We start from the raw sequence: 20,775 nt of genomic DNA on the forward strand, positions 1-20,775 counted from the left end.
ATGATTTTGACGTTGTACCACGGAAAGTTTCAAACGTTGACCTTATATTCTACTCATGTGAAAATGCCGCTTAAAGTAAAGAGATGTTCGAAGTTGCTTCTTTATATGGTTTTATTTTTTCAAGCCGGTGCAAATGCAAAATTCCATTGAATTAAAACAAAATTTTAGATACTGATACATGAACAATTTTTAATTTGCGAAGAATTGTCTGCAACAATAGCACAAAATGACAATTTGATGTCTTGTAAAATGATTTAAATATATAAATAGACGATGTGGTATGATTGTCAATGAGACAATTCTCCACAAGAGATCAAAATGACACAGAAATTAACAACTATAGGTCACTGTACGGCCTTCAACAATCAGTTTCTTCTATTTCTTAAAATTAAGCAATGCTCTCTCTGCCAGAAGACGTCCCCTATCTTTGCTAGTGAAATTGTAAATATTTCGTTTCTTGTTTCTGTCTCTTTTCCCCAATTACACGTTTATATATGTTTGTTGTAATTTGGTAATTTCGCTCCCTCAATTAATATTCAAATGCTTCTTGATTTGTCTTTGATTATGTGAAAGATGTAGGTAGTATATCGCAAGCTATTTTTTTCATAATCTTATTTCATTAATACTTTAATCCTGGGACTATATACTGTATACTAACGTTAATATAAAAGTCCGAGAATTTGGTTTTATTTAATTTTTCTTAAACGGTGACTTATAATTACATCATAATTCATATTATTTATTTTAACGTATAAGTAAGTCCACAATCTTAACATCAATCCCGATTTTATGGAAAATGTTAACTACATCATTATTTAAAAAATCTCTAACAAAAAACTTTATAAATGTGCATCATGTTTTAAAAAAAAATACGTGCTCTCATGCTGCTGTTGCCAACTTTCAATAATTTAAAGTTGGTCGGGGTCTAAATTATTTAAAAAAAAACGTTTTCATTGATTAATTTTTTTAAATCAGGATTGTTTTACCAGGGAAATAATTAAGAAAATTCATGTTATGTAGGAATTTACACATTTTGCACATAAATCAGGCCGTTAGTTTTCTCGTTTGAATTGTTTTACATTTGTCATTTCGGGGCTTTTCATAGCTGACTTTAAGGTAAGGGTTTTGCTCATTGTTGTTTGCATATAGAAATTATTAATTGGTTTTATACGGCCACATCTTCTACTTTATTGTGAAAATGAGAACCGTGATTCTGTATTGTATTGTTTTTGCTTTCGGAAACATATTTTGCAAGCTATCCTTTCATTTGATATTTTTTCACAAACTCAAGCTTCAAAAAAGGGTCGGCAATCAATATTTTTTTTTTTAAATATTAGAATTTGGCAACGTATGGAAAACTTTTACACAGACCAATACCTACATCACAGATTACAAGCAGTTCGAAATCCGATTTTGAATAATACAACTTTTTTTTTTTTACTAGATGTGATTTTTTTAAGTAACTGCTATACGTGCATGTTTGCATAGTTCATTTTTTCTCAAGCGAACAACTACGGACCGTCAGGAATGCATCATGCATTTTTTATACTATACAATATTTTTGGTTCCGCGCTTCCATTTTCAACATATAACTGAGTATCGGTTTACACAAAATCTTCTTTGACATTCATCTGACTATTTTTATGTTTTCGGTTTCAATCTTTTTGGTTTCGTATTTACATTGTTTTAAAAGTATAATCAAAGTACTGAAGTACTGAACCTCGGATGACCGCAAGTTCTTGTGGATGGTCACAAGCACTTGTCTCAGAAAAAAAATCACATTGCTATACCGTAAAACTGAGGTTTATGTACAGAGATATATTTTTTCTGAGACAAGTTCGTGCGTGGATGATGAATAAATGACAAGGAATTCAATTTCACTGCTTTAATATCTATTATATTGTGGTGATACAAATACGTATACTCTTGTTTGTTGTTATATATTATATTTATAATTGTATATAGCAGTTACATGTATGTATAATTTTCATCCAATTGTATATCATTCTATTCTACGATTCTAATACAAGTGCAGTACAAGTGCATGGTGGACACTCTTCTATAATAATTCGATTTTTCCAATAGATTGGATTTGAGAAGACATTCATATTTTTCCAAAAAAACTTTCTTGTGATATTCTTCCGCATGCGTTAACACAATTTTTCTGTACGTGTGCATTTTTAATGCATATAAATATTTGTAACGACATAATATTTGCGTATTATAAATTTCTGTTCTTATGAGTATTCATTGAAGAAGTGAAGTTATAACAAGCGATAAGAAATGTTATTTTGCACTCGATGATATCCGCGTATTTATACGATCGGTTACCAGTCAAAAACGAAAGTCAAATCTCTATGGCAACAATTCATCGGAATGCCCTCACGGTCATCGCGATGTAAAAATTAAAAATTCAAGCTATGTGGCGTTCTGCGAAGATAAAAAAAAATCTACTTTACACCGCAGATTGATTGGTTGATTTTTTTTTCTAGGATGAGTTGGGAGTGTCTGTAAATTAATACCTTGGAGCTAGCTGCTACATGTTTGTGTGCCATCCATCATACATGTCGGACAACTACTCTCTCACTCTCTCTCTCTTTCGTTCTTTCTCAATTATGGTAAAAGAAAAGTTTCAATTTCAATATACTAGTTTCATCAAATGCCTATGTACCAGGCAATTCTGTTGGAGATTCGAGGAAATAATCTTCATTCTGCCACACTACTTCTAAATGTAATAACCTTATTTTTCAAACACATATTGGTAGGTAGATGACTAGGAATTTTTCTACTCACAGTAGATAAAAAAATTATCGTTAGCTATACTGAAATGTTTATGACATACAAGTATTTCTCTGATAAAACGTTTTGTTAAATGAGTCGATGCGACAAAAAAAATTGATTGCACGTTTTACTGAAATGTTTACGAGTCACTAAGGTGTACTTTTTCTCATAAATGTTTTGGGAGAATTTTCATTCATGTGTATAGCTTCGAATCTTTTAATAGCAACGCTAGGAATTACAGATACTATCTGGCTTAGGATGATAATTAAGAAGATCTCACTTTTGATCGCATTTTCTTTTTCAATGTATCTTGCTTTTATAAAGTGGGAGTGTTGTTATTATAGTAACTAAGTTTAACTCTTTGTTATGCCTCCGGGCCTTGTCTTTATGAAATATCCGAGTTAAATATTTCGACATCTTATATGCATGAATTATTGCAGATCTGTATTTTAATGCAAATACAACGAGAACTTTATTTTATATAGATCAGACCATATCATGAAATTATGTTATGACAAATATGCAAGAAAATTCGTATACAGTTTAACGTTATTATAACGCGAACGTCAAATTACGGTTACGGGGACATTTCATTGGACATCTTAGATCGTTTCGGATTTTCTAACTGCAAATCAAACAAAAGTACATATCATATCATTTTAAAGGAAATTAAATGTATTTTCCATTCATATCAGTTAACAGGTGTTAAAAAATTGAGATATAGTAGAATTTCGTTTGATAAAAAGCCTCTGAATTATTCTTTATGTTATTTTGTCCATCGGGACATTTTATTGGACACGGGGAAAATGACGATGTTTTTAAAATAAGACCGCAGTTACTTAATGATGACTTCAAATAGCTTCTTCGGGACATGTATAATTTTTCTGATATTATTAAAATCCATTTTCGTCCGTTATATCTTATAATAGTGAAGACAGAAAAAAAATTTACGGGTTGAGCAGCTAATTGGGACATTTTTTCTCTTTTTTATTTAAACTCTTTTGACGATCTTCCTTCTCTTAAAGTTAAAACCGTCTGTTACTTCATTTTAAGTTAAATGTATACAAAACAATTGCAAAATTTTTAACCATTCTACTTACTAATGAATCCGCACTGGGATTTTAAAGACTCACATAAAACAAAATTGTAACAGCGGGACACCCTTGAAATGACGTTATAGGCATCGAAATGAGCAAAGTTTTTCATTAAAAAATAGACAAAGCACAAAATCATCTATGTTATTGTTTTCTGTGGTTTATTTCCTTTCGAATGATATGCATAACATGGATATTTATTGTATAGGATAAGAGCTTGAATTTGAATAACCCGCCTTCTAACCCATATTTCCAAAGTGACACCAATATCGTGCGCAACGTCACATGATGTTATAATATAAATCTAGTAGGAAGCTGATATACTAAATTTCGCAGATTTTATGTGCAAAATTACAACAGAACATAGAGAAATGCATTTGATTTAATCTGAAATGTTACGCCGGACAAGCAATTTTTAACGCAAAAGTAAAATTTGTGAGTTCAATAAAATAAATGTATGGTGCAAAAATTTATAGAATTAACTTAAAATAAGAAAAAAATGTCCGGGCCTTTCTGTAGATATATGGATGTTGGTGATTTTTTTTATAGGCAAATGGTTGCTGTTCTAAAATCATATAATAACGTAATTTTAATCCGAACGGATTACCGTGCGTAACGTCTCTATGAAAAAAATGTTTTTTGTAGTTATGACGTCATAATGCCGTGTTTTGACAACACTTCACGTGCTATATTTGTTGGCTTTTCACAATTTTTTACTCATTTTCACTAACTTTTTTTACGGAAAAAGTACCAGCGCATTCTTGCCCCAACGAAATATTTTGTCAGAGCAATAATACCAACAAAATGCGTCTTATGTTGAAATATTTCAGTGGGGCAAAGCTGCGCTCATACTGAATTTTAATTAAAAACTTGCTCAAAACCGGCATCAAAGTTCCAAAATTTTCGTCCGTTTTTCATATATACCGTTATCGAACTAAAGTTGACCGGGAACAGTTGTATTTTTTTAACATATTTTTTTTGTCAATGGTTGATAATAATAAAGTTTCATTATAGAAAGTAAATTATAAAGTGTTTTTCTTCATATTAAAGTATAACATAGTCTCTCAAGTACAGCCTAGCCTTGGTCGTCTATATTTATTGTAAGTGATTACGGAACTGACACACGGATTTTTACTGGTTTCTGTTGTTAGGAAACGTTTTATAGCGGAATAGAAATCAGTGTATCATTCGTTAAATACTTGATATTAACAGACAGAATTAAAAAAACTTTTAATATGTAACTTAACACGTAAAAAATTCCACAGCACAGCAGGGGCGTGTTTTTTTGTTCTTTGGTAGTGAGCAAGAAAAGGTCCATTTCCGTGTTGTTTTATTTTTGCATTGGGAAGAGCTTCTGGCTTTCTTCTACCGCTTCCTTTTAAATAGGTGGTTTAGACGGCAGAGGCACAAAACAAACTCTTCTTTCAACACTCATGATTTGGCTAGTGGTCAGTTTAAATCATTAGATGAGGAATGAAGAAGGAAAGAGGGCATTATTGATCATTTTAATATGTCGCTAAACATGCCTATTTTTCAACTCTTAGCAGGCAACCATATTCATATATACGAAATACTCCTGTCCCCACCCCAACCGAAGTTATTAAATATCAGTGAGTTTCCCTTATTTAATACAACTTTAAATTGATGCTAATTTTTAACGCACAGTGACACATATTTCATGCATATTCAGGAAACACGAAATTAAACGTCAGATATATATAATATAAAAACGAAGAGATGTGTGATTATTGATTATGTGGCAACTAACCACTGGAGTTCAAATATGAAGTGGATGTAAGCAATTACAGGCAACCGTAAGGCCTTCAATAATGACAATATCCGATACTGTTAAGCCGTTTATAAAAGTCCATGAAAAGTGTGAAACAATTTAAACGAATAAACTAACGGTTTAATTATACATAACAAATCAATTTTAAAAATATCAAAAATGAGACATGAACCAACGACAACCACTAAACTGCAGGCTCCTGACTTGGGACAGGTTCATAAAGAATATGGCAGGGGTTAATATTAAAACGAAGATGTGGTATGATTGCCAATGAGGCAATTTCTCACAAGAGACTAAATGACGCAGAAATTAACAGCCATAGATCACCATATGCTCTTCAACAATAAGCATAATAAAATTGAGGAAGGAAATGGGGAATGTGTCAAAGAGACAACATTTCACATACTCAGCTATAAAAGGCCCCGAAATCACTAAGAAGAAAACTAACAGCCTAATTAATGTACAAAATAATGAACGAAAAACAAGTAAGTAACACAGCAACACACAACAACCACTGACTTACAGGCTCCTGACTTGGGACAAGCATATAGTGTTTTACATACATAATTTGGTAGGGATAAGCATGTAAGCCGCGGATCCCAACCATCCCAACCATCCCCTAACCTAGTACAGTGGTTTAACAGCACAAAATCATGTTTGTAAGCGCTCAACCCTCCCCGAAGCTGAAACAGTAGCGTAACAGTACAATATAAAAACAACCTGCACAAATCAGTTGCAATTAGATTAACTCAAAATATCGGTACGAGACAAACACAAAAAAAAACCCCAGCAAACTAGAATTAAGACAGTAGAGTATTGAACTAAGAGTATTTGCAATTACTGGAAGTGTGTTCAAAACTAGTTGCAACTAGTACTGAGATAAATCTTGTTCTCCCAAAATGAAGTATCAGTCAGTACACAACCAACTGATTTATTTATTAAGAAACGTCTGGTATACCTTGTATACTTACATATAGATCCATATACAAGGAAGGTTGTAGAAAAATGGTAGTCCGAAGTTTTTGACTTTCAAAATTGTGCATTAGAAATAATAGTTAGGACCAGAAGATGTTCTTCAAGGAGCACCATAGAAAAAATTATGTTATGACAAATATGCAAGAAAATTCGTATACAGTTTAACGTTATTATAACGCGAACGTCAAATTACGGTTACGGGGACATTTCATTGGACATCTTAGATCGTTTCGGATTTTCTAACTGCAAATCAAACAAAAGTACATATCATATCATTTTAAAGGAAATTAAATGTATTTTCCATTCATATCAGTTAACAGGTGTTAAAAAATTGAGATATAGTAGAATTTCGTTTGATAAAAAGCCTCTGAATTATTCTTTATGTTATTTTGTCCATCGGGACATTTTATTGGACACGGGGAAAATGACGATGTTTTTAAAATAAGACCGCAGTTACTTAATGATGACTTCAAATAGCTTCTTCGGGACATGTATAATTTTTCTGATATTATTAAAATCCATTTTCGTCCGTTATATCTTATAATAGTGAAGACAGAAAAAAAATTTACGGGTTGAGCAGCTAATTGGGACATTTTTTCTCTTTTTTATTTAAACTCTTTTGACGATCTTCCTTCTCTTAAAGTTAAAACCGTCTGTTACTTCATTTTAAGTTAAATGTATACAAAACAATTGCAAAATTTTTAACCATTCTACTTACTAATGAATCCGCACTGGGATTTTAAAGACTCACATAAAACAAAATTGTAACAGCGGGACACCCTTGAAATGACGTTATAGGCATCGAAATGAGCAAAGTTTTTCATTAAAAAATAGACAAAGCACAAAATCATCTATGTTATTGTTTTCTGTGGTTTATTTCCTTTCGAATGATATGCATAACATGGATATTTATTGTATAGGATAAGAGCTTGAATTTGAATAACCCGCCTTCTAACCCATATTTCCAAAGTGACACCAATATCGTGCGCAACGTCACATGATGTTATAATATAAATCTAGTAGGAAGCTGATATACTAAATTTCGCAGATTTTATGTGCAAAATTACAACAGAACATAGAGAAATGCATTTGATTTAATCTGAAATGTTACGCCGGACAAGCAATTTTTAACGCAAAAGTAAAATTTGTGAGTTCAATAAAATAAATGTATGGTGCAAAAATTTATAGAATTAACTTAAAATAAGAAAAAAATGTCCGGGCCTTTCTGTAGATATATGGATGTTGGTGTTTTTTTTTATAGGCAAATGGTTGCTGTTCTAAAATCATATAATAACGTAATTTTAATCCGAACGGATTACCGTGCGTAACGTCTCTATGAAAAAAATGTTTTTTGTAGTTATGACGTCATAATGCCGTGTTTTGACAACACTTCACGTGCTATATTTGTTGGCTTTTCACAATTTTTTACTCATTTTCACTAACTTTTTTTACGGAAAAAGTACCAGCGCATTCTTGCCCCAACGAAATATTTTGTCAGAGCAATAATACCAACAAAATGCGTCTTATGTTGAAATATTTCAGTGGGGCAAAGCTGCGCTCATACTGAATTTTAATTAAAAACTTGCTCAAAACCGGCATCAAAGTTCCAAAATTTTCGTCCGTTTTTCATATATACCGTTATCGAACTAAAGTTGACCGGGAACAGTTGTATTTTTTTAACATATTTTTTTTGTCAATGGTTGATAATAATAAAGTTTCATTATAGAAAGTAAATTATAAAGTGTTTTTCTTCATATTAAAGTATAACATAGTCTCTCAAGTACAGCCTAGCCTTGGTCGTCTATATTTATTGTAAGTGATTACGGAACTGACACACGGATTTTTACTGGTTTCTGTTGTTAGGAAACGTTTTATAGCGGAATAGAAATCAGTGTATCATTCGTTAAATACTTGATATTAACAGACAGAATTAAAAAAACTTTTAATATGTAACTTAACACGTAAAAAATTCCACAGCACAGCAGGGGCGTGTTTTTTTGTTCTTTGGTAGTGAGCAAGAAAAGGTCCATTTCCGTGTTGTTTTATTTTTGCATTGGGAAGAGCTTCTGGCTTTCTTCTACCGCTTCCTTTTAAATAGGTGGTTTAGACGGCAGAGGCACAAAACAAACTCTTCTTTCAACACTCATGATTTGGCTAGTGGTCAGTTTAAATCATTAGATGAGGAATGAAGAAGGAAAGAGGGCATTATTGATCATTTTAATATGTCGCTAAACATGCCTATTTTTCAACTCTTAGCAGGCAACCATATTCATATATACGAAATACTCCTGTCCCCACCCCAACCGAAGTTATTAAATATCAGTGAGTTTCCCTTATTTAATACAACTTTAAATTGATGCTAATTTTTAACGCACAGTGACACATATTTCATGCATATTCAGGAAACACGAAATTAAACGTCAGATATATATAATATAAAAACGAAGAGATGTGTGATTATTGATTATGTGGCAACTAACCACTGGAGTTCAAATATGAAGTGGATGTAAGCAATTACAGGCAACCGTAAGGCCTTCAATAATGACAATATCCGATACTGTTAAGCCGTTTATAAAAGTCCATGAAAAGTGTGAAACAATTTAAACGAATAAACTAACGGTTTAATTATACATAACAAATCAATTTTAAAAATATCAAAAATGAGACATGAACCAACGACAACCACTAAACTGCAGGCTCCTGACTTGGGACAGGTTCATAAAGAATATGGCAGGGGTTAATATTAAAACGAAGATGTGGTATGATTGCCAATGAGGCAATTTCTCACAAGAGACTAAATGACGCAGAAATTAACAGCCATAGATCACCATATGCTCTTCAACAATAAGCATAATAAAATTGAGGAAGGAAATGGGGAATGTGTCAAAGAGACAACATTTCACATACTCAGCTATAAAAGGCCCCGAAATCACTAAGAAGAAAACTAACAGCCTAATTAATGTACAAAATAATGAACGAAAAACAAGTAAGTAACACAGCAACACACAACAACCACTGACTTACAGGCTCCTGACTTGGGACAAGCATATAGTGTTTTACATACATAATTTGGTAGGGATAAGCATGTAAGCCGCGGATCCCAACCATCCCAACCATCCCCTAACCTAGTACAGTGGTTTAACAGCACAAAATCATGTTTGTAAGCGCTCAACCCTCCCCGAAGCTGAAACAGTAGCGTAACAGTACAATATAAAAACAACCTGCACAAATCAGTTGCAATTAGATTAACTCAAAATATCGGTACGAGACAAACACAAAAAAAAACCCCAGCAAACTAGAATTAAGACAGTAGAGTATTGAACTAAGAGTATTTGCAATTACTGGAAGTGTGTTCAAAACTAGTTGCAACTAGTACTGAGATAAATCTTGTTCTCCCAAAATGAAGTATCAGTCAGTACACAACCAACTGATTTATTTATTAAGAAACGTCTGGTATACCTTGTATACTTACATATAGATCCATATACAAGGAAGGTTGTAGAAAAATGGTAGTCCGAAGTTTTTGACTTTCAAAATTGTGCATTAGAAATAATAGTTAGGACCAGAAGATGTTCTTCAAGGAGCACCATAGAAAAACGATTTTTAGAACTTCCAGATATCTTAGCTTTATACAAAAAAAAGTTCTGTTACTTTTAAAAAAAATGTATAGACTGAGATATACTTTTTGATCAGTCATATTCCAGACAAACATTGACGATTTTTCGTGCAGTTTAAGATTATTCTTAAAAATCAAATAGCGGGAGGTTAAGCCTGGTTTGTTTAGAAAAATTGAGATATAGGAAAGCACAAAAAAAAAATTGTAACGAACAGAGCACACTTTTACAGTCATGCATGTCTACGGAACGTATCTTAATTTAAAAAAAAAAAAGTCATCGAAAACTTAATTTATGTCATCCAACATAACAAAAATCTGCTATATTCGACATTAACATTAATTTTTATATTACTCTTCACCAGAAGACATTCTGGAGATATGCAGAAGAGACCAATAAAACACGCCCCAGACGAAAACTTCAGTTTTCATTTTGCACAATTAACGTCTGTTTGGTAAAACAAAACTAATTTAGACCATGGCATAATCAACAATGATGAAATGGCCATATCATTGATATAAACAATTTAGTTGAATAAGAAGAAACGAAATGAAAAAAAAAAAAAAAAATTGTTCCTACCGTTTATGAATCAAAATGATCAATATGTGTTATTAACTTCAAATAGTTGCTGTGTCAATGTGGTTAAAATCGCCTACACGCTGCGCAATTGGCATGATGGTGTACGTACGAGTCTCATCAAATCCAATGGTTTTTTCATCGTTTCGTAATTTTTTACATTTAACGTTTAAAATCACATTATCATGATAGTTTTATTAAGGTTGAGCCGGTAATTGTTGAAATGTATAGTTTATGAAATTGCGATCTTTATTCATATATTATATGTATACTAGTACGTAATATGTCCCACCTTTTTGTGTTTTTATCAGCCGAGTACATAAAAGTACACACAAACTCATTTTTGGTTATTCAAGTTAAAAGAAAAATAAATAAGGCCGTTAGTTTTCTCGTTTGAATTGTTTTACATTGTCATATCGGGGCCTTTTATAGCTGACTATGCAATATGGGTTTTGCTCATTGTTGAAGGCCGTTTGGTGACCTATAGTTGTTAATGTCTGTGTTATTTTGGTCTCTTGTGGACAGTTGTCTCAATGTCAATCTTACCACATCTTCTTTTTTATACAAACAATAACTGTAGATTTCCTCTGGTGAAAAATTTCTATAAATTGGTCATACATAGAACGAATGTTAACTTGTTGTTACCATAGCAACGATTTTACTGATATTAAATAGTTAAACTTTATATCAATTTTGTTCTTTATAGTATTAATACAATGGTTCACTAGTAATAATGTATTCACGTTGATTATTTAAGGTGTAATCTATTGTAAAATGTACACAATACATAAAAAAAGGATAAAATACGTAAAAATCTGATATCTAAGCTTAGTCGGCCTACCATTTTTACGACTCATAACAAGAAAACCGCAAGAGATAACTATAAAATTTTTGATGTTTTATAAGCTCCATGTCATAGAGATCAATTGAAGTGGGGTCAATTTTGCCCCTTATAGCCCCTTCTCCTGTATGTTTTTATATTATTTAATATATATATATATATTACATTAATGTAAACATTCATAAGATTATCAATTCTATCCCGAATTTGTCAATTAAAACAGCAAAAGACGTAGAAATATCTGAATGTTTTGGTATTTGAGCAAGTGTAAAATCATTTGTTCCCCGGACTAATGCTATACCGACCAGAAACTTAAAATTTTACGACACTAGAGAGACAAAAGTCAATAATTTTCTTCAGTTTTACCGGTTTAAGGAAAGTAAGACAATATTAAAACATGAGGGAAAATACAAAAACTATGACCTCTTGTGTTTTTGAAATTGAAAGTTAAGTTAAGTTAAGTTATATAATATTATATAAATCAACCGAAGTTAAGTTAAGTTATTTAATATTACATAAATCAACCGAAGTTAAGTTAAATTAAGTTATTTAATATTATACAAATCAACCGTCGTTGCACGGGACTCGTACCGTTGCCCGGTCTGATTGCATTGGTATCTGCATCGTTAGCGAGAGCCTTATCCCCACTGCTACCGGGGTTAACATTATCAATTGGCAAATCAAGCCATTTAAACTGTACTTTGAAAATGATTGAAATATATGAAATAAGTCATTAAAAATCTTGATAAAACTAGAGGGGGTCTCAACACTTGCAGGTGCGTGTAGCTCACAGCTTAAGGATATGAGGAAAAGTAAATGTGTTTTATAAATCAAAAGTCTACTACCAATAATTATGCACACTTTTTAGAATTTCGTAAAATTTTCGTTTGTGTACCTTTTCTCATGGACTGGCTCATATCAGACTAATACCCTTAATATTGTATAACGTTAGGCATAATATATTAATATGAAAGACACAAAAATATTGAAATGATAAACACAATATAATTAATTGATAAGCACAATATAATTAAATGATGAGCAAAATATATATTGAATAATTGATGTTTTGTTTTTGATACTGACTTTATCAGCAATAATATCAAGCGAGCCCTTTTTGATATTTACTGTATCAGTATTGATAATATCAAGCGAGCCCACAAGGGCGGGTTGATGAAGTTAGTATTAAAATATTAACATGATTAAATGGCATAATGATTATTTTTTTTATCGTATTGTTTTAGTAATTGTTTTTAGGTTGAGATATGAATTAAACTGAAATTGTCATCAAAACTATTTTTACGCATACAATCTTTTTGATAAATGTTAATTTTATGCACAATATTTTAAAAATAAACATTTTATGTACAAACTAGATTTGGATGGCATCGACTATTACGCATTTGTCCTGTTTTTTTACATGTATATCTATTAAATTCATATTTGTTTTTACCACAATATCAACATTTAAAAAACCTTATCCTCCATATCCAATCATATTTTACGGAAATAGAGTTTTCAGCACAAACATCTGAAGGTACCAATGAAGGGAAATCAGCAACCTCAAACTGATTTCTTGTATCAAAGATCCGAGCAGGAGTCTATTGCTATATGGCAAGGATCTCCCTTTCCTGGAACCACTTGTGGAATTGGTTTGAGATATATGTTGTTATTCCTCTGTAATTTGCATTAACTTTTGAGCATACGTTTTCTTCAACCCAAGCAACACCTGTGCCTGTGCCGAGCTTATTTGTTAATAAATAAATTTGGTGTATTTACTGTCTTCTGATTGGTTAAAATTATTAGTTTTATTTTCAATGTTGTCAATTTATATGGCGACACGCCCACTCTGACGTTGTATATTCATACGCCAACTTGTGTGTACGTTGTTATTGTTTTAATATAATTAATATAAAGAGTTCTTTGAGCCTTATTTTTGATAGAAATTTATTTATAATGAATGGCAATAATTTATTTTGATTTTGTTGAACATTAAAACTAATTTTTGACTCTTCACATTTTACATAATCCGCGAATTATTCAATGTGAAGAGTCAAAAAATAGTTTTATGGTTCAATAAATTCAAAATAAATAATAGCCATTCATTAAGTAGCATAATGAGGTTCAACACTTGGATAAAATATAAAGGAAAAAACTCATCACTTAAGAATCAAATAGTAGATCAGGAAAGAAAACTGCATGTTTACTTAAACTTTCAAGGATTAAGAAAAAAAAATGATAATTTGTCTATATATATATGTTAATTTCAGTGGCGGATCCAGAAATTTTCATAAGTGGGGCCCACTGACTGACCTAAGAGGGGTCCCGCTCCAGTCATGCTTCAGTGATTCCCTATATAAGCAACCAAATTTGTTCCCAAAAAGGGGGGCCCGGCCCCCCCCCCTAAATCCGCCTCTGAATTTGTTTCATCATCTTTGGAGCTTTTAATTATTGATAATCACTGAAATCATATTAGGGAATTTGTAGAATACTAATTAAAATTATCAGTGATTATGTGAAATCACTGATAATTTTCAGGGAATCTGTATAATCACTAATGATTTTAGTGATTCTACATAATCCCTGAAAAATCAGGGATTCTACATAATCACTGATTATACAAATTCACTGTAACATATATATCGTCACTCATTATAATTTTCTATGATTTTCAAGCTATATTATAGTTGGATTAAATATTTATTTAATTATTGTAATACATAAAGTGACATACGACTTCGCTGGAAAATCTCGTTTCCGCCACGCAAAATTTCACGTTACTGTTTACCTGTTTAACAGCTGATTGTTGATTGATAGTACACGTGGGACTGTTATTGTAATCCGCGGTTAATTGATTTGACATTTCTGATTGGTGGAAAAAGTTACACTCTTGAATACTCCATGATGTGATTGCCACACACGAAAATTAGATGTTGCGGAGAAAGTACAGATTCGTGGTACTCCTATGTGCCCTGTGGATACTAGGCTTACTAGTTTTTGTATTGAAGGGCTCAGGGAATCAGGTACAGCAAATTTTAAAAGTTTTCTTTCTGTTTTTACTTAAAACACAACAGTAAAAAGTTTATTGAATTCTTATCCAGGTGTTCTCTTCACATTAGAGATAACATTGAAAGTTTTAAATACTAAGGAGTGAAACTATTTCTTGTACACGTAGATATAAAGCCAGTATAGCAAAAGAAAACCAAAAATTCTGCAGAATCTGCACGTTTTATGATAAGTGGCTATACGTTGCCACACTATATTTACTTGTAAATTGTAGATTCCCTCTGAATTTTGATAGTCTCAGATATCACAAAGTCTTTAACAAGAACTGTTTCAAACTGAAAAATAAAGAATGATATTTTCAATGACTAAATGAAGCATAAATATCTGTAAAATGAATTAAAAATTCAATCATGGTATCTACACATACATTTTGTCATATGATATCTTACAAAAAAAATATATAAAAAGTCATTTGTGTTGACAGTTTAATTATGTCAAGAAATTACTGTTGTTTACAGTTTTAAATATTTAAACAATTATTCTTTGTGTATGAGCGCTTGTATGTACATGTATACTATGTAGCTTCAGCACTTTTTTGACTTTCAAAGAAAAAGTATGTCTGATATAATTGTATACCTATAGTTTATATAGACTTTGGTAATAAAGATAAAGATAAAAGACTATTGTCAGATATTTGCATGCATGTACATATATTTTATATGTGTACAGTGTACATGTAAACTAAAAACAAAATGTAAATCTTAACTAATAAGGAATATTCTTTGAGATAAGCTTGTTTTATCTTCTTGCTTGCAATGAAAGTCTCAAAGTCGACATAAAGCGATATTTCATTCTTTTGTCATTGTTAGCACATATAAGTTCAGTCTGCGGTTAGAGTTTTTATTACAATTGCAATTAATAACCCAGCTGTCATACCTTGGAATTAAATGAAACTTGGGACAAACGCTGCTTCGTAATACTGATTGAGTTAAATCATTTGAAACAGTATATACAGTATTGTAAAATTTATTGTTTATAGTGAATTTACTGATTTATGGACAGTCTTCTATTTTATGGATAAAGATTCAAATCTTCATTGATTTTTTTAAAACTTGAATTGAACCTTAAGGTTCATAATCAAGAGATTTCAGGTTAAACATAAAATGTAAATTGTTTGATATTGTCTAGTAACCCCTACATGTCATGCATGTACAAAAAATGTATCTACCTTAAATATTTGACACAAATGATTTCCTTTTTTGTTCAAAATCTGCCCTGGCTCTCCCTTGGCATCATTTGCGAGTATGGTATTGAGGGAGCGATGATAGTCTGTCGGAAAGGGACGATAAATGGCTGACCTGAGTTAAGAGAGGGACACCCTTGTAGATTTCGAAAAAGAGCTGGCTAATGCTGCTTCAAGGCACCCTCCTGCAAATTGGAAAGGGATTAATATAAGTTGCAAGAACTTATTTCTCAATCCACTATAAATAAATATATTTAAACTATTTGAGGAACTTATTTAATTTTCCATACATGTAAATTTAGTCATGTTTTTTTAGCAAAACTATATGTTTGATATACCAGAAAGACTTCCATTTTTGTGTAATCAATTGTACAAAATGTAGCTTATACATGTACATGTAGATTACATGATTCAATGGAATAAGTTTAGTTTTGGCCCTGCCCCTTTGAAATGATCCTATGACTAATATTTGAAAAGTTTGGTCAGTTTAAAGAGAACACTTACACAAATGTCATGGTATTTGGTATGTAATTGCAATAGCATTGGCATTTCTCATTTCCACTGAGATTATTTGGTCAAGCACCTTCAATCATGGTTTATTGATACATTTTGTATGTTAAAGTATTGTCATATACATGTATGTTAAAGTATTGTCATATACATGTATGTCAACATTTGTTATTACCATCAGAATAGTATTATTGCATACAGACACTGACATATTAAAGAAACATTCTGTGCAACCAATAACTATTTCTCACTGTAAGTGGCTAGTTTAAGATACAGCGATAGCAATGTCTAGACTGAAGCATCCAATATAGTTGCTGTCACAGTACTTTTTATCCTATATGTTATCATATAAACTGGTTAACATATTTAAAGACTTGTATAAGCAGTTGATTGACAGTCTTTTTCTTGACACTCTAGCTTTGGTCATTCATTTACTACTTATTAATTTGGACAGTAAATATATGTTTGTTCAATATGTTTCATTTGTATGCTGTTGGGCTAATTTTGTTAATGACTTTTAAATGCAAATAAGACCAAGAACATTTAATAAGCGTTTGACTCAACAGTTTAAGATAGAAAAAAAAAGAATTACAAGATACAAAGTTATTCAAAAAAGGTTAATTAGATATGTCACAAAACAAAAATACTCTGATTTGTATTCTTAATACAGTGATACATGCATATACTAGTATCTATTTTTAAGATGTCTATGTAACAGTTGATCTACGTTCAAACAATTTTTTTAATTGTGTATAATTTAGGTTGTACCTTCTCCATTCAATATCCTCTGCATCCCTGTTCTTCTTTGTGATACGCTTCAATGGAGGTTGTGTCTAGTGCGAGAAAGTTGAAAGTGCTTTAAGTAAATTTAAGATAAATAATGAAGCAGAAAGACATTTTTAGTATTGCATCCATCAGAATTATGTATAGCAAGCATGATGAGTAACATACCATGACATAGAAGCATTTTTGTTTCAATTTAAAAGAAAGTTCACAAAATGTAATTGGCAAAGATGCTGTGAAAATAACCTTACACCACCAGAATTTATGTTAAGGACATCATGAATTTACAATACTGTGTTTAAAGTGGTGATGAAGTTTTCAATCTTGCAACTTCTTTCTAGTTAGACTAAGTCATGAACCTTGCATACATGTACTTAGTCAAATTTTTTATTTAATAACCTGGAAATCGGAATTTGTAAGAATTCATCAAGCACAGAATCTTTTACAGAATGAATGATTACCTATAACATGTATAAGTTTTCTGTACATGTTTAAAAGTCACATTGACATCTTTATTTATGATAGATGTAAAAATAGATATAGAGCAAACTTTTTCTTTAGTGGGTTAATCATGTAAATAAAGTCAACAGGTTATACCATATACATGATGTAGTACACCATTTCACAAATAACTATTGTATACAATATGCATTTATAAATACTGAGCACATAAGCAATATATATTGCCATTGGTGTGCACCAAGATTCCTTTAATCGTTCCTAATTTAAATGACAGCTCCAGAGCACATCTGTACAAAGATCACAGATAAAAACTGTTATGGAACTGAATAAAACATGTATTAAGAATGACTTTGCTGCATACAAGTTGGCAACACATAATACTAAAAGTCTTTAAAATACTTAGTCTAAGTCTGGCAATCTAACTCTGTTTAAAGAAAGTTTTTAGAAAAAAATGTATCTAAGAAGATGATTTAGGTAATGCTTTACATGGTAAATTTTATTTTGTTGATCATCAAAATCATAGATTTGTATATACACAGAAAACATAAGCAGCATATCCCCTCAAAAAACCAGTTAGGTCTATCCTTGTCATTAATATATAAGCAACATAGATCCCTTAAAAACCAGTTACAATGTAGGTATATCCATTTCATTAAATATGTATTCCAACTGTAAATTCAATTCTTTTTAAATTCAAGTAATCTATCAATTTATATGAGAATTAAAAGTTGCCTTTTGGTGAATAAATGTGGTGTACTAATTCATGAAGACAATCTGTATGCTCTTTGTCGCAGACATTTCCTGTTACCAATATGTAAAAAAAACCACCAAAACAAAGAATAATGTGAGGAAACCACTTCCCCATTCTGAATAATTTAGGATTTATTTAAATTATAGTAGTACATAATATGATATATGTTTGTATATAAATTACAGATTGATTAGTTTTGTCAGTATTTTGATAATTTATGTAGGTATATCCTCTGGTTATCTGAAATCTTTCTCTACCTGTTGTAATATTGTATAATGGGGAGGGAGCTTATCAAAGCTCTGTGTCAAACCTAGAAGATAAAAATTTGTAACCAGTAATTTTTACATTAACACCAAACATTTGCAGCTGTATAGTGATATGGCAATGTTGTCATTTTGTCAACTGTAGGTTACAATACACCATTAGATTTTATGGGCGCAGCCATTTTATGAGCATAACATGGTATTCAGAATTAAGAGTATGGCGAATCCTGATTGGTCGATATGTGCGCCCGTTATTTTTTATTATTAGAGACTTCGTGCACTCTGCTTTATACAAAAGGCAAAATAAAAATTATTCCGTAGCCCTAAAGGCACTGAGATGACTTTTCAACGCTAGGACAAGACACGTATTTTTAAGGGCAAAATTGATAGGCATGGGAGATAAGTACAAAATACGCTAAGAAAAGCAACGCGAACCTATATTTTTTGGACCAAAAAATACTGTCCTAATAACTTTTCTTTGATTCTAGCAAGGTTTCGTTAAAAAAATCAACTTCCTAAAGTCTGTGTCTCGAAAAAGGCTACCATTGTCGCCTATGGGGAAATTAATTGTTTATTTCAATCTGTATGGACCTCTATGAAATTGAACCACAAGGTCCCATATCTCAAAGGAAAGTTGGGATTGATTTGTGGCATTATTGTTCTAATTACTGTTTAAGAATTCTGGGCTAGAAAGGCCAAAAGCAAACATTTTTGGGGTTTTGAGTTCAAGTGTATTAATTCGTATAAAAGGGTATCACAAGATCAGATGCCACAAAAAGAAGGTTGAATTGAATTATGGCCTTATCCATGTATGGTGTCAGTGTTTTTCAACATGCTTCCTGTTACACCCTTATGCGGACGTCTTCAAAATGTATTGTTCATACAAAGAGATACTAGTAGTAAGACGTTTGTAGTTTTTCTGTTTTAAATGAATTTTAAAATACACCTCAATATTTGAATACATTTTATTTAAACTCTCAACTGCTTTGAAGCCAAAATAATTTTCAAATGTACACACTTATGTATTATATTTATTTTATAAAATAAATCATTTTATAAAAGTGCTTGGAGGAAATTATTGTGTGAATTGAAATACACTTTACATAATCCAACAATTTATTTCTTTTGAATCATATTGTACTGAAAGATTTTCCTAAGGGTACAAGAATAATATCTAAATGTCAAACACGAGTATATTAAAAAATGGAATTTGTCAAATTCTTTTGGAGAGTTGTCTCATTGGCAATAAAACAACATCTTTTATTTTCATTTTATTAAAACAACTGTATAACTTTTTTCCTATTTCAACCTCTGAGTTGTCTTATTGATTAGTAATGACATGACTTGCAATTCTCAGACATTCAATCTTAAGAAAACTGTCTTAATTGCTATTAGGAGACTAGATATTATCACTTATTATTTTCCAAGGATGATCAATATAAACCTCTGACAAGAATCATAAAATAAGCATCGACATCTCCAAAACACCTGAGACTTTTATTTATAATAGTTGTATCATCAACTAGGATCAGATATGAAATCAAAGAGGAAAGGTTCATTTAATAAATTAAGTGTGATTGATATAAAAATTATATATATATCATGTATATAGAAAGGTTGCTCAGCTTTTGTTCTGTTTTTATGTCCCATTTATGGGGATTATGTTTTCTGGTCTGTGCGTTCGTTCGTTCTTTTGTTCGTCCGTCCGTCTGTCCCGCTTCAGGATAAAGTTTTTGGTTGAAGTAGTTTTTGATGAAGTTGAAGTCCAATCAACTTGAAACTTAGTAAACATGTTCCCTATGAAATAATTTTTCTAATTTTTATGCCAAATTAGAGATTTCCCCTCATCTTCACGGTCCACTGAACATAGAAAATGATAGTGTGGATGGGGCATCTGTATACTGGGGACACATTCTTGGTTTTTTTTTTCATAACAAAAGTTAGTTATGTTTGGTAGCATTATTTTTAGATCAGATGTGATTATGATAGTTTGTAGAAATGTTTGATACCACTTGTCCCATTTGAAATACTCATAAAAACTGTCTTATGGTTGTTTGTTATGTGTTTCCCAACCACATTTCCTTTCT

At 31.4% G+C, this 20,775-nt stretch overlaps 1 protein-coding gene across 1 annotated transcript in view; it reads left to right on the forward strand.

The window, feature by feature from the left end:
* The first annotated feature begins 14,537 nt into the window (after positions 1–14,537).
* LOC143068318 (polypeptide N-acetylgalactosaminyltransferase-like) overlaps positions 14,538–20,775 on the forward strand; it is a 37,406-nt gene continuing 31,168 nt past the window's right edge. The window contains exon 1 of the mRNA XM_076242263.1: positions 14,538–14,693. Within this exon, the coding sequence (XP_076098378.1) occupies positions 14,601–14,693 (93 nt within the window). The 5' untranslated portion in view covers positions 14,538–14,600. The remainder of the gene's footprint in view (positions 14,694–20,775) is intronic.

Source organism: Mytilus galloprovincialis, chromosome 3, assembly GCF_965363235.1.
Source record: "Mytilus galloprovincialis chromosome 3, xbMytGall1.hap1.1, whole genome shotgun sequence".
Classification (NCBI taxonomy): domain Eukaryota; kingdom Metazoa; phylum Mollusca; class Bivalvia; order Mytilida; family Mytilidae; genus Mytilus; species Mytilus galloprovincialis.